Consider the following 15,454-nt stretch of genomic DNA (forward strand, 5'->3'; position numbering starts at 1 on the left):
TAGGAAACAAACAAGCAAGCAGGTTCCTTCCTGCTGACGATTCATTACCACGTGTTGCGTTGAATGAAGGAAACTGATGTGGCCCCTTATAGCGTAGTCGCTAACGCTCTCGCCTTCGGTGCGAGTGGTCCCGGGTTCGATTTCCGGAAGGGCAATCGGTCGAAAATGTGTAAAACGCTTTTTCAGTCCAGCCACCCTGAATGAGGTTTTCCTCATTCACACCAGGCAAATGCCGGGGTGGTACGTACCTTATAGGTCCCAGGCCGCTTCCTTCTTTCCCCAATCTTTTCTTGCTTCCCCTTCTCCGGATCGTGTGTTCGCTGAGGGACGTCATCCCTCAAACGTGACGGGCTAACATGGCCATAGATGCCGAAAGCCCAGAAATCTAAATCCTGAAGGAAACTGATCCAAGGGATCAAACATGTTTCAGATGTTATACGGATTTGAATATTTTGCATATTGATACTAAGACATAAATTTGGTAAAACGTTCACTTTTGACTCCAAAGTTCCTGTGTTCAAACCGTGGGTGCGCGATATTGGTTTTGTGGTAAATTCATACCGAATGGGGAATTGGTTTCTCGGGATTCTTGCGTTTTCTCCTCTCCTCTTCACATGCTTTTCGTTTTTACACAATTAATTCAGTAATTAGTATGTCGTACGTGCGATGTTAAGTTAATGATTTAATGTAAATAGAAAGCAACGAGCTTTCGTCTGTCAGTAACGGTAAGGCACCTTCTGGAATTGTGAAACTACAAATTTGGAATGACTGACTTCTTTCACTCGTGTAAATAATGTTCCAGGACAAAATTATTTTTCTCTTGAATAAACTGTTCTTTGCCCACTTCTTGGTATGGGAATTTAGTTTACTTTGTCAGTAGTATTCGTTGCTGGAGAATAGAATTTTGTAAATATCCAAGTGTGCGAACCTAATAGTTAATACAAAGTAATAAAGACATTATTAAAAGAAATTCCAAATAAATACCAACCTAAGAATGACTGTACCTTTATAGCGTGTATTAAGAGCGACATGTGGTTGTCGCATAAAAGGTGAAAAGCATGTGCGCTTATCTCAATATTGAGAACAGTTAGTGCCTTCGTGAGTTAAGAAAACAAGCTAGTACTTCAGCCCCTGTTTGTACCTCTTGGCGCAAGAGCCTTAGGTTGAAGTGTGTGTGGAAGACCTGTGTATACCACCTGCTACCGTGTCACATTGCCAAACGTAAGACGAACTGCAGGAAACTGTATGAAAAGTACCTGTCTGGTTCCAAATGGAAGAAAGTTGTCACAATGGGTGAATCATATGTTCATCTCCGTGCTGGTAGTCACATTCGGGCTATCACAAACCATGACATTGATGGAAAGGGGCGCAGCAACTTTGTTCGATAGTGTAGGGGAAGTTTCCCCCTTGGCTTTTATGGTTGTTACGGGATTCGGATATGAGGGTAAGTTGATGATACGCAAGGTGGACAAAAACGTTAAGGTGAATGCAAGGTACTTCTAAGAATCCATTCTGACACCTATCTATCGGAGAGAGATTCCACAATTGTGTAGAATGTACGCGAACCCGGTGATGATCCATATAGACAGGACTTCGAGTCATACCGCCAAAACGTCACTACTTTTTTATCATTAAATGGCAGAGGAATTAGGAATTCCTGTCGTGTTGAAGACATTCCTGTGAAAAGTCTAGATGCCAGTGCAATGAGTTTTTGCGCATTTGGATTGTTGAAACGTCGTCTTCAACATCGCCGCTCATGCGCCCTGGATAGTCAATGGAAAGCTTGCAGGGAGGAGTTGGACAGAATTCCCATGCCTGTCCTGCGCCGGAGTTTGCTGCAATGGAAAGTGTGATGCCGTTTGATAGTCCACAATGCTGTGGGTTCAACAGAACCCGATCGGTGGTGGCGGCGCGGTATTTCTTAAGGTGAATACCCGTCAAAAATGGTCGGATATAAAACGAAAATCCTTCTGTATAAGGAACAAGGGTGTTACTGTCATAACTATTTAAATCGTTTTATCCTCTGCCAGGCTGTTCAGTTGCTGGTGGATACTTCCTCGCCAGGGAAAGTCCTCTACCAGTAGGTATAACTGGGAGTGAACCTAGATTCTGATTGCGCTTAGGTCACATACAAACTATCGCCGCAAAGTATGCACAAACACATGACGGCTTAAATCTTGTGAAGGGATCGGTCTTTAAAAGAGGCCTTTCGCCCATCTCATCCTGCGAAAATCGAGTATTGTAGTAGACACTGCCTCAGCTATGTCACTACTACCTGTCAATGTCCGGTATAATAAAGTTACTGCTATGGACACGCTACAGCAACGAAAAAATATATTTGTGACCATGTCCTTAGTTGCCTATGAGCATTTAAATTGTCAGTAACCAATTCAAACGCAGTCTCATCATAAACATCACAGTTAAAACAGTTCATGTTGCATAGTTCTTCAATTTTTACACATTGGCAAAATCAAACTATTGCCACTACCACTACTTTTTATCTTGCAGATTTCCTGTTTCCTTGTAGTTGAAAGTATTTATTCACCACTTTTCACCAAATTTTATTGCTATGCTTAAACTTCCGACCTTAACTCATACATTCATTGGGAAAGAGATGTAAACAATTGGTCGAAAAAGTGTAAAAACTTTTTCAGGCCAGGTATCCTGAGTGCGGTTTCCCTCAGTCACAACATGCAAACGCCGGATGGTACCTAACAAATAGGTCCCCCAAGCCGCTTCCTTCCTTCCTTTTTCTCGGATAGTGTGCTTGCCGAGGGACGTCATCCCTCATACGTGACAGGCTAACATGACCATAGATGCCGAAAGCTCGGAAATTAAATCCTATTCCTAATCTTAAAAGATGCAAACATATTTTTATCTTTTGTCTGCCTATTCTCATGAAATCACCTATTTTTACAGACTTCGGCTACAGTCTATAAGGCTGATTATGCAACTGCTGTCTACTATAACGTTTAACAACAGCAGTCGAAAAGGAAGTGGAAGTCAGTCAGTCAGGGCTTACATTTAAAGGCACCATCACGGCATTTGTCTACTAAAACTAAGAGAAAACTCTGGAACCTCAGTCAGGATGGTCGGCGACGAAATTCGAACACAGGATCTCCGGATTACGAAGGAAGAACTCTAACTACTCACCTATGCTCTATATCAGTTAATTTTCTGACGGTACAGTGCTCCAAACGTAACCTTTGATGAGTCTTTTTAATGACTCTTTATTCTACGACGGACAAAACACGCGTTTCTTCTTACACCTTTCCGTCTTTGCTTCTGTTTCCCGTTCATACTTCGGATCTTCACCGTCAATGCTCCTTACCGTGTTTACTCGCGTAACAGTCGCACTTTTTGTACCAATTTTTAATGCGAAAATCCTACTGCGACTATAACGCGAGGAAAGTTGCCATTCAATTGTCGCTACGATAAAAAAAAAAAAATCCAATTTTGCTACATACAACGTTCTATCAACTAGAGATGCAAAAAAGCCGGCTTTTTTGAATCGATGTTTTCTTGCGCATAAAAAGCCGGCTTTTTTTCTTGGGAGGGGAAAAAACTAGAATTTTGGAAATTTTGGCTTTTTTCATTTTCATGATTTTTCTATTTGAATAGCTTTCTTATAGTACACTCTAAAATTAAATAACATTTCATGACCTAAATACCATATTTCGCTCTGGTATTCACCATCATGATGGATCGAGCACATGTTTTATGAATTAAACATACAGTACGTAGTATTTGAGGGCAATTGTAGAGGATATTTAGCTTTATTTTAACTTCTGGGTTATTGAAAAAATTTTTTCTTCTCTATGTCATTTCTTTTTAGTCATCCGTGTTTCATTTCTTAGAGATTAGTAGGCCTACTCTAGCTTCTAGCACATAAGTTATTTTTTTCAATATATCCGTCAGAGCGTACGTTTGTCAGTATATCTGTCAGAGCGTACTTCCACATTTTTGTTATACTGTAGCTGTGCAATGATTTAGCAATAATCTTCCGGATACAACCTTGAATACAGCTTTATAGAAATAATTAGTAGCGGATTCAGAGAAGTATTTTGGGAGGTGTTTCTCTGCTTAATGTTTGGTTTTTCCAAAATTTCCTAATTTTTATTTGGGAGGATCTTTAAGTTTATGAGTATAGGCATAACTAATATCTCGTTTTGTTTGTACTCAGCAATAATCTTCCGGTTACAACCTTGAAAACCATTTTATACTGATAATCAGCGGCGGATTTAAAAAAAGTATTTTGGGAGGGTTTTTCCATATTAATGTTTAGTTTTTCTAAAAATGCCTAATTTTTATTTGAGGAGAGCTTGAAGTTTATGAGTAAAAGGCATAACAAACATTTCAATTGTTTTAGAAATTCCGTAATTTCGGGGTACAGGCTTCAATCTGTAAGACATCCCCACCCTAACCCCCTTCGAAAATCCGTCTCTGCTGGTAATTAGTAATAACAACGATTTAAAAACGATAAAGGAAGTCTGGCAGGATTCACAGTACACGCACTATCTCTACATTTACAGATGGAGTTAAGAAAAAATTTTGTGAAAATGCTCGAATTTGGGGAATCCCGGACTTTCCGATACAAGTGCAAAAACTAACCACTCACTCATGGTTGTTGTGCAGTTGTGCTTAACTTAAATATATTCTCTCTCTCTCTGGCTTATGGAATCCGAAGGTTCAATGCCGCGTTCACAAAAGCTCCCCACTGACTTCTATCCTTAGCCAACTGGATCCAGTTTTAACTTTGTATTCCTATTTCGCGAGATCCATCTTAGTATTGTCCTCCCACCTGCCCCTAGGTTTTCCTAATGAACGCTTTCCGATTGGATTTTCAGTTAAAACTTTGAAAGCGTTCCTACCTTCTTCCATTCTGGCTGCATGACCTGCCCACCTGAGCCTCCTAGACTTGATGACCGTAACGATATTTAGTAAACCGTATAAATTATGCAGTTCTTCGTAATGAAGTTTCCCCCATTCCCGTTCGTCTTGGTCCAAATATTCGTCTCAGGATCTTGTTCTCAAATACTTTATGTTCTTCCCTCAGAGTAAGCGACCCTGTTTCGCAACCATATAGAACAACAGGCATGATTATCCTTTTATACATTTTAAACTTCAAATTCCTTGACAGAATTCGTGACAAGAAATTTTGAACTGAATAATAACACGAATTTCGTGATTTCAGTCGACATTTAATTTCTTTGTGGATATGATTTTGGTCTAGTAATATTGATCCTAGATATTTGAAAGGATCCACTTTGTCGAAAGTATTATTTGATATTTTAACGCATCCATAATTTGCCGTATTACGATCCCGGTGAACTTCCATGTATTTAGTTTTCTCTGCATTTACTTCTAAACCAATGTCGCTTCAAGCGTTTAGTAAGGCCTATGCACTTCTTTTTATTCTCCTATCATCCCCTATTAAATTTACATCAGCAGCATACTCCATAACCTGGTGAATACCATTCAGCTCTAGGGCCTGGTTGCTATATTTAATTTTCATTATAGCGTACTCCGGAACAATGCTGAATAATAATGGCGATAACGCGTCTCCTTGTTTCAGACCATTCTCGACGTTGAAGCTCATGGACAAAAATTTTTCTACTTTGACTTTACTCTTGAATTCATCTCAACACATTTTAATTAATCTAACCAGCTTTTCTGGTATTCCGAATTCCGTAAGAATTGTACAATACTTCCCTCCTATCCGAGTCGTAAACCTTTTTAAAATCAATAAACAGCTGATGTACTGGGTAATATATTCCCATTTCTTTTCGAGTATTTATCGAATAGTAAATATCTGGTCGATAGTTGATCGGTTTCCCTAAATCCACACTGATAATCTTCAATAATTTCATCTGCGTATTGAATTAATCTTGTTAATATAATGTTAAGAGAAATGCCTCGTTATTACAGTCGCCTTTCTTGTGAATTGAAACAGTGATTGATTCTTTCCACTCTTCTTAAATGTATTGCATAGTTTTTTTTAAGTTGAATTCCTGTCGTTAAAAATTCAGAAACCTTCAGGACTGGGTAAACCGTGATGGTGGTTATAAGCCTAGGAAACCACACGATCGGATGAACCGTCTATTACGCATATGATCCATTAACAGAAAATTCGGTACTTGCCCGATTCTAAACGAGCTTAAGGAACAGTCAGTGTATTATAGAATTCGGAATTTTACCGATTTTGCAGATCCGAAGCACCTGATAGGTGGTAACAAATAATTACGTATGTGATCAATGAATGAAAAATTTGTTCGAAATGTCCATACAATGTATATGAAAGTTAAACTTAAAAGTTTCAAGAATGTCCAGAACCACCCGAAACCAAGCTCTTGATGGGCAGCCTTTAAGATTATCATATAAATTTATTTCTCTCATGTTTTATTTTATTTTGTTTCAAAAAGAGGGTGTGTGATGTTTTGAAGTAAAATACTACATACAATTTTGCTAGTTATTTGTGTATCTTTCTTTTTAAATGATAGTACTTACTTTTGTATATAAGAGGTTAAGAAAATTATTACATCTATTGGTTAATTCTTAGGAATTCATAATGTAAATATGTTAATTTTAAAAAAATCTTTTCGAAATTCATGGTTTATTTTAGGTTTTATATTATTACCTACATCAACCACTAATTAAATGAGTTTTTGTACTGTAGGGAAGCGAAACAGTCTGCTTTATCAATTTAAAGCAACATTTTGAAAAAAGCCCAAAATTTCCCAAGCAAAAAAGCGAAGCAGAAAAAAACATTTTTGTTTTTCAAAAAAGCCGTTTTTTCCGAGCCCTTGCATCTCTAGTGTCAACATAAATAAAATATAGCCTACACACGGTAAAATATTAAAACTTGTAAATATTAAACTCGTAACTTACGGATTCGTGGGAAACAAAACAGTCTTGTTCAACATTGGCACAAAAGAACGATATATTTACATAATCAGGAAACACATGAATAAGAACTACGTAACTCTACAAAGAAGAAACACACACGCGCAAGAAATCAGAGGTGTCCATACATGAGAATGATACTATTCACTCTCATCCGAAGTTTTAACTTTCTGTCATATCTGCGTCTGACGAATTTGGGTAACTGCTCTTCAGAGCATCTTCTTCACCTCTGTCCAACGCGTTGGATATGCCAGTCTTCCTTAAGCTTTTTGGCACGGTGTCAGGTGTTATCTAAGACCAACTTTGTAATATCCGCTTGCATAAAATTTATGCGGGGATTTTTTTTTTTCCGAATGTTTTTACTTTAATCTTAAGATGTGATTATTATGCGAGGGCGACTATTACGCGAGTAAACACGGTAAATACCTAAAACTAGTTGCCTTTTCTACTTTTTTCTCTATCTTCCGCAGATCTTCTCTTTATATCAGTTATTTTCATTCCATATTCTTCACAGCTTTACCTCTGATTTTGTAATATTTTATTAATTTTCCCTTCGGATTTGCAAAGTGGATCAACTTAATCGTTGTAATTAAACTCCAAAGAAACAAATTAACATTTTCTTCTTATTCTTAATCTTCTAGATACTGTTCCATTCTTATTTTCAGTTTTTCTGCTCTAGCGTTTACAGGGTTCCTACTGGTCAGGGAAAACTCAGGGAGATTGGGGTAGGTCAGGGAACCTTAGGGGGAAAAACTGGAAAGTCAGGGTAATTTCATAAAATATATTTTTTATAACATTAGTTGTACACAAATTTCAGGTTAGCCAATATATTTTTATGCGAGGTAAATGGAATGCACCTACGAGCAATTGATTACTATTTGTGTCTATAGAATAAATGTTCTCATATACGAATATTCACCGTTATTTATTCCTTATTTCTACGACATCATCTGACACCTGTCGTGAAAGTCAGGAAATTTCCTGTCAAAAGTCAGTGAAAGTCAGGGAAATAGATTTCTGCAGATCAGTAGGAACCCTGCTGTTGTTTTCAGTTATGGTGCTCTGTCGTTAATTACTTTCAGTTCTACATTTTATTTATTCTATTATTTCATTTCATTTAGTTATAAAGTTATAAAAATTTCTGTTCTTTGTGATGTCCTAATTTTATTCTAAACAGTTTTTAATATGTTTTCTTTATGCTGATGTTTTGACAGAAATGTGAGGCATCCCAGTGTCCGAGCACAAAGTCTGTCGGAACTCAAACAGATTGTCCTTGCAAAAGGATTGATGGTGAGGTAAGTTTTTCCTATGTTCCCTTTGGTGAATTATAAATTAATAACTTGGTCACAAACCCTCTAGAAAGAAGTTTGTTGTTTCAAGTGATAAGTTCAAAAGTATGTTGCTGATAGCAGGTTACTCTCCAAGTTAAAATGAGTTTATACCCTGCACACTGAGTTTAAAGAAAACATTGAGGTATAATAAGTAAAAACCAGAACAGAACCAACACTGGCAAGACAAGTCGTGACCGCACATGCTAACACCCAATCTTTGGTAATTAACTATCAAAATAAACTTTGAAAATAAAGATAAATTCAAGTTTAAGATAGACTTTTTAAATATAAGGTGTTTCAAAACAACACCGACAACGTTTGGGAGGTGTTTCCTGACACCAAGATAAGACAAAAAGTATAGACAATCCTGGGTGCACAAATGCTTCCTTTCGAAGTTATAGGCTGCCGAAAACATGAAAAAAATTAACTTTAAAAGGTCCATAGCTTCAATACTATGGGACCTACCGTTGTCAGGTCAAGACTTCACTTAGAAACTAGTATGTACCCTATCCAAATATCCATGTTTCTAAACCCTGTGGTACTTCCGCACAATTTTTATAGCGGTAGTTGGTGAGTACTTCAAATTGTATACCCGTAGCTAGTGATGTGAGGTGGAAAATTTTCCATTTCTGAAAATTTTCCGCTGTATTTTTCCGGAAAATTTTCCGTTCTAAAAAAAATATATCAGTACTCAAGTAACAATTCCTCAGTATTCATAAAATTGGTTGAATTTATATATAGAAATGTTAGAGTGAAAGATCGTTTAAAGAATCTGAAAATTTTCATGGCTCAGACAATTCCCGTACTATGTAGGAACAAATGAAACAATTTTTCATGAATCGAAATATTTTCTCTTATATGGAAAAATTGAAGAACTTTTTAAGAGTCGGAAAATTTTCATCATTTTGAAGCAAAAAGTAAAACAACTTTTTGTGAGTCAAAGTTTTATTGCTCTGTAGAAACAGGTGAAAGAAATTTTCATAGATCGGAAAATTTTCATCACGATGTAGAAACAAGTGAAAAAACTTTTCATAAGCCGGAGAATTTTGGATATTATGTATAGTGATGTTAGGTGAAAAATTTTCCACTACATATAACTGCACATAGAGCTACAAAATTGAATTTCTGTAGAGGAAAGTTAGTCAGCCATAAATTATAATTTTCCAACTAGCTTTCGGGGACCGGAAAATTTTCTAATATTTCAAGTTGGGAAGTAAAATTTTACACAGTGTTTCTTTCTCTCTTCCTCTGCGAGCTCCTTCGTTGCTAAACTGTTAGCATACGCGCCTTTGGCATCTAAGACCTGGCTTCGATTACCAGCGGGAGCTCATGTAATTCGGATTCCACGTTACTTAGTTGGTCCCGTCTTATGTAGTGTTGCTGCTGAAAGGGACGTTGAACTCAAAATCAACTCAATTGGTTGGTTGGTTGGTATGTATGTATGTATGTATGTATGTATGATATATCCCATTCTGTTATTTAAAATGTCAATATATTAAGTCATGAATATTTCCCGATTCATAAAAACATACTCCACTTATTCCTACATCGTTGTTTAGCCGTAACATTTATTGGTAATAAATATTGTCTTAAAAAGTTTCAAGAATTGAAAATCTAACGATTCTGCAGTTCAAGAATGTTTCAAAAACTTCATTGCGTTCTTCCCTCAGAATCCACCTTTGATCTTACAATATTAGATTTCGTCAGTTTAATACACATAAGACGGTTTTCTCATAGCTTTACTACTTTTATAGATTTACATATTGCAACGTTTATAAATAAGTAGATATAATGTGTTGTTGTTTTGTCTTAATTTTCCTAATCATCACTGCTTTTTACGTTCTTGGCATTAAAGCGCAGCAGAATTTGAAGTAACAAGATGGTGGTAAATAAATAAAATAAAGGGGCGTAACCCCGTCTAGCGTATTCGGTAGTGCCCTCGCCTTTGGTGCGAGCGGTCCCGGGTTCGATTCCCGGTGGAGACACTCGGTCTAAAAAGAGTAACAGCTTTTCCAAGCCAGCCACCCTGAGTGAAGTTTTCCCTGGGTTTTCCTCATTCACACCAGGCAAATGCCGGGATGTTACCTACTATAATGGTCCTAGGCTGCTTTCTTCCTTTCCTTTCATCGGATTGTGTGCTCGTCATCCCTTGTATGCGTGACGGGCTAAATGGCCATAGATGGCGACAGTCCAGAAATTTTATTCCTAAAATAAAGGAGCGAATAACTCTTTATTTACTGCTATAGCGCAATGTATATAAAATAAATCGGGAATGTGTTTAAGGTTTACCGGTGGATATATAAAGTAGTAACAAACACGCACTAACCAATCTCCAACCATGATTTCACGTCGTTTGTGTATTTTGTTTTCTGTAAGAAATAAAATTTATAGTAGAGCCTGATTCATAGTTTTATGTTCTTGTTCTTTTGTTTTCACCTAAAACAGTGTCCTATTTATTTTCCAAAGGCTCTTGCAAAAGATAATGAACACAGTACGTAATAGAGATTGCTGCGTGAATTATATTATTTAATTAAACGAACATTCGTGTTGTCTGGTATGGAGCTAGTAGCATACACAGGCTTACAAATCTGCCATCGAAAAAAAAAAGCCACTATTCTAGTTTCTCTGTGTACTTGAATTTTAATCAAGAGATTTTTTTTTTTTTGGGGGGGGGGGGGATAATATTTCTCCAAACATTACAGTTTGACTTGAAGTATAATCAGATTAAAAAGCTTAGAATCAAGCAAAAATTATTCGTTGCCGCTTTTAATTTCTAACAACAGTAAAATATACAATCACATGATAGAACTTTCTCGTAGATAAAAAGTTTGCGTTTCATTATTTCGTGCGGGAGCGCAGATTCTGCTCTCAGACTATGTAATGCAGCTGTTCCAACCTTGGTGCTTTTGACAATTGGTACACTGTTTATCTTTCGTGTGGATTGCATGTTAACGAACGAACCTGTGGTTGGTGATTAACCTGTGTGTAATCGATTGCCTTACTTTCCCTACTACACTAATACAGTCTTGTGCATTGATGGTCTACTCAAGTGAAATAATTTAGAATGTTCTAACATTTGGAATTGTTTTTATTGATGTCTGTGTTCTACCTTAGACTTTTGACTCAATTTTGTATTTTGTATGTTATTCTAGTTTAAATTCGAAATAAATATTTCTTTCTTAATTTTACAGAAACTGAATAAGGAGACTCTCGATCTGATAGTCCAAAAAATTATCGAATTGGGAGGACGTAACGTAGATCCTGCTACTCAATTTTTTCCACGAAATTTACCCAACAGTTTTTTAAACCCCGGACAATATTTACGCAGACTCATAGAATTCGAAGAAAAACGGGCTTCGGCGAAAGCCGTGAAGAATAAATATGTACGCTATAACTACTACTCAGCGCTCAAAAGAAAGCGCCAATGTGTTCAGGTTTCGCCTGAGAAGTCGCAACAGGCGGAAAAGAAAGTTAGGGTCGACGGAAACATGGATGAATTTGGTTCTGAAGTAGCTATGCGAGTTGAAGTGCCAAACAATGAGGAAGTTTCTGCCTCTCAAATAAACTCTCACAGTGATCTTGCACCAGTCGCTGACAGAAAAGTTACTGATTGTTCACCGTCTCAAGGAGTTAATGGTATGGATAATGAAGATCATTCCTCAAATAACACATCTGAACAATCGATTTCAAAGCATTCCAAAAACAGCACAACTGAAAGTGCTCAGAATCTGGATCACTCGTTTGTCAGTGTGAATAGTGAGAAAACTTGTGATAAAATAGTGAATTTATACGAAATTGGTGAGCGTTTACCACCTTAAAACAGTTTGTGGCTATTTTTACCAAAAAGTTTCAGAACAAACTCTAAATTCGTTATAGACAGAATATTTTGTGAATATTGTATGTTCGAATGTTAAACAGGAAAACCTGAACTGGTGTAACGAAGTTGTTTACTAATTTCCCTTGATTGTTTAGTGTGTGACTTGAAAGCCAAATTTATACAAAATTGGTGAACGTTTATCACCCTAAAACAGTCTGTGACCATTTTTACCAAAAAAAAATTCAGAACAAACTCTAAATCCATTATAGGCAAATAATTTTGAGCATTGTATGTTCGACTGTTAAATGTAAAAATCTGATCAGATGTAATGGAATTGTTTTTGAAGCTCTCTGATCATTAAATATATGTTTGACGTTATGTATTACTAGAAATACGAATTTATACGACATTCTTTAATATTAGTTTGTAATATTAGTTCTTTTCCATTACACTGGAATTTTTCATTCCAATTACTATTAGTAATTGAAATTTTTCATTCCAATTACTATTAGTAATTGAAATTTTATATCAGAAGTTCGTTCAGAGGACTGTGTTCTTTGGGATAAAAGTTGTTTTGAGAGTTCCTTCCGTTCTCGAGAGAACATTATTCAAGGTACCGAAAAAACAAAAAAAGAAAGAAAAGAAAAAACAAAAAAAAAAGTGTTTGATTGGTTACGACCCAAGTACCATGGGCAAATAACTTGTCTTATTCTAAACTTATGATTTCATGTACTTGGATAGAGGTATATTCGCCAGCGGAAGTTAGTAGGTTATACGCGTTCTTTCGTCACTGAGAATAATATGTATGCAATTTCCAAAAAGTCCCATTTACAAAAATAATAGTAGTTTTAATGCGAAGCCATATGACGAAATAAATTTAAAGGAATTATAAACTTTCGTTGACGTCTGTACTGATATCTATAAGGTACTTTATAGTTTTCTAAAATGTAAGTTTGTTTTTAATGTAAATTCATTGAGAACAACATGTATAAACTTTGCGTTATGATATTATTTGCACTGTTCAGTGATTTACTATTGTTTACAGATAAAAATTTATAAAAGTTTACTCAAAATACTGAACGGAAGATAATGTGTTATGTTTATCGGAGAAATATTCCTATTATCAATTAAATCCATGTATGCTGCATGTGAGAAGAATGAAACATTTGCCGCCTGAGTTGTGTAAATCTATAATTCAAAAATTTCTAAAGCCTCAAGTTGTTACAAAATTGTAAATGTGTGGAATTTGTTAAAGCTTAAAACTCTTTCTGGCAAAGATTTATATCATCCTGTAGTTGGTTTACGATTGATACAGTTGTCTTTTTATTACGGTGATATGCTCAGACAAAATACGAAGTGAATGTATACCTAGAAAGCATGTATTATTATAAAAGTGTATAAGGGTGTTCAAAAATTTCTGGTTACCATTTTTTTTTTCATAGGTTAAAGTTAACTGATCCATGGTTAAAATTGTTGAAATCAAGTTTTTTTTCTTTTTTTTTCTTTCTTCCAGGAACTTTCTTCAGAAAAGGAACTAGATTTTTAACACCACGGTAAAACTTTTATATTATTTCTGCAATTGTATCATAAAATTTTAATTGTACATGGCAAATTAGATATAACTGCATTAGTATCCACAAATAATTATTTGTACTGTTATTGTTCTAGCGTTTGTTGGGTGATATTTTTTGACTTGTAAAATCACTTCTAAATTTGAAAGTTTTAAAAACAGTAACAGATCTATTATAGGCACAATCGATAACATATTCTAACTGCATCGAAACTCGTAAGATCGTTGAATAAGTGGATAGCCAGAAATTTTGTTTACCATTGTAATATGGTTAAATATCAGAGTTTGTGTTTATATTTTAGTGATATATGTGTTGATGATAAACTTGAGCACCACAACTGATTATTTGTGTTGATGAGAAAAGTGTGCGGATTTCTGTGATATTTTTAAGAAGTTCAAATAAAATATTTTTCTAGTCGTATGACTTTGTTTTATTTGAAGTGTGCTTAGGTACTTGACATTCTTTCAGCGGAGACAAGTAATGCTATATTAGCTCTTTTAAATTCTTGCCATATTAACGAAAACTAAAGAAAGTTGTAAATCCTACTCTCGGTATAGTCCTGATCATAGAAATTTAGACGACCCGTAAAAAAAAAGTCCAAAAATGAACCTAGATTTTGACGTATTCCCTGTATGTCTTGCTCATTTTCTACAGGAGTGGAAATGGAATGATCATATTACTGAACGCATAATGTAATTTTGTTTCCTGTGAATGTAGATGAAAACTATCTACATTACAGGAAAATACGGTAATGTTAAGTCGCAAATTTAATGTATGATTTATATTTTTAATCGAGAACTATTAGAAAGATCGACATAGAAGTAGTGGCGACATCGTAACTGCAAATAGACTACAATGATTAACCATCTGTTTCACCTTATTTGTTTCCTTTTTCACTGCCAATTCGAGTTTCCCCGAGAGCATAACCTTGCCAGTTAGATTCATTGAAGCCAAACTAAGGAGCAACTTATGAAAAATCTATGGAAATCAGCAAGAACATTTGAAAAGATTCTGTTCTTTCCTAATAACGTGAGATTCATCGTATCCAGGGAAGTACACAGGAATTTATTTCGGGAGGATCGAAAGCTTCTCCGAGGGGACCAAATTCAATACGAGAACAAATTGTATTAGGGGTCTTCCACATATTACGTAACGCGGCAAAGAAGGGAGGAGTTCGGCCTTGTGCTACGAAGTGTGACAAGGGGGTTACGTCTTCGTTACGTAATGCATTTTTTGCTATAAATTTAATTTTTAAACAAATAATGTTATTCAGTTCTTTTTTTTAATAAATAAATAAATATTTCTATTGTTTTGGGAAATTGCGAACATATAGCCTATATAAATTGAATCGTGCAGAAGACGCTGTTAGACGCCAGCATGACTAGTGACGAACCCTGCGTGTATTACAATACAATAAAACTCCATTTTGTGACTATCGCAGCATTTCATTTACGACACACGCTTTTCTGGAGTTTTTAGTGATCGTAACCACCGCTTGAAAATGCCCTCAAATTTCCACCCGTATCGCTATTTCTGAGAATTTTATTTAAAACTTTTGATTTGAATCATTACCCACTCTATTCTTTTAAAATGTGAAACAGAAGATACTCTTTTTCGTGGATTTTTTTTTTTTGACGGAACGATCCATGGTTAGCAGAGCAAAAAAAGATATGAAAAGCCTAACTCGTCGGGTATTCATATGTGTACTGTTATTATTATTATTATTATTATTATTATTATTATTATTATTATTATTATTATTATTATTATTATTATTATTGGATTTGAATATTCCTGGAGAATTTGAAAAAAAGAGAAACTGAAGGCCAAAG

General features: G+C 35.6%; 1 protein-coding gene across 1 annotated transcript in view; it reads left to right on the forward strand.

Annotated features, from left to right (window-relative positions):
- Positions 1–14,042, forward strand: part of LOC145687950 (uncharacterized) — a 70,415-nt gene extending 56,373 nt beyond the window's left edge. The window contains exons 4-5 of the mRNA XM_081761543.1: positions 8,118–8,198; positions 11,426–14,042. Of these exons, the coding sequence (XP_081617669.1) occupies positions 8,118–8,198; positions 11,426–12,052 (708 nt within the window). The 3' untranslated portion in view covers positions 12,053–14,042. The remainder of the gene's footprint in view (positions 1–8,117; positions 8,199–11,425) is intronic.
- Positions 14,043–15,454: the final 1,412 nt, after the last annotated feature.

The sequence above is a fragment of the Thermobia domestica genome, chromosome 6 (assembly GCF_964235325.1).
Source record: "Thermobia domestica chromosome 6, izTheDome1.hap1.1, whole genome shotgun sequence".
Taxonomy (NCBI): Eukaryota; Metazoa; Arthropoda; class Insecta; order Zygentoma; family Lepismatidae; genus Thermobia; species Thermobia domestica.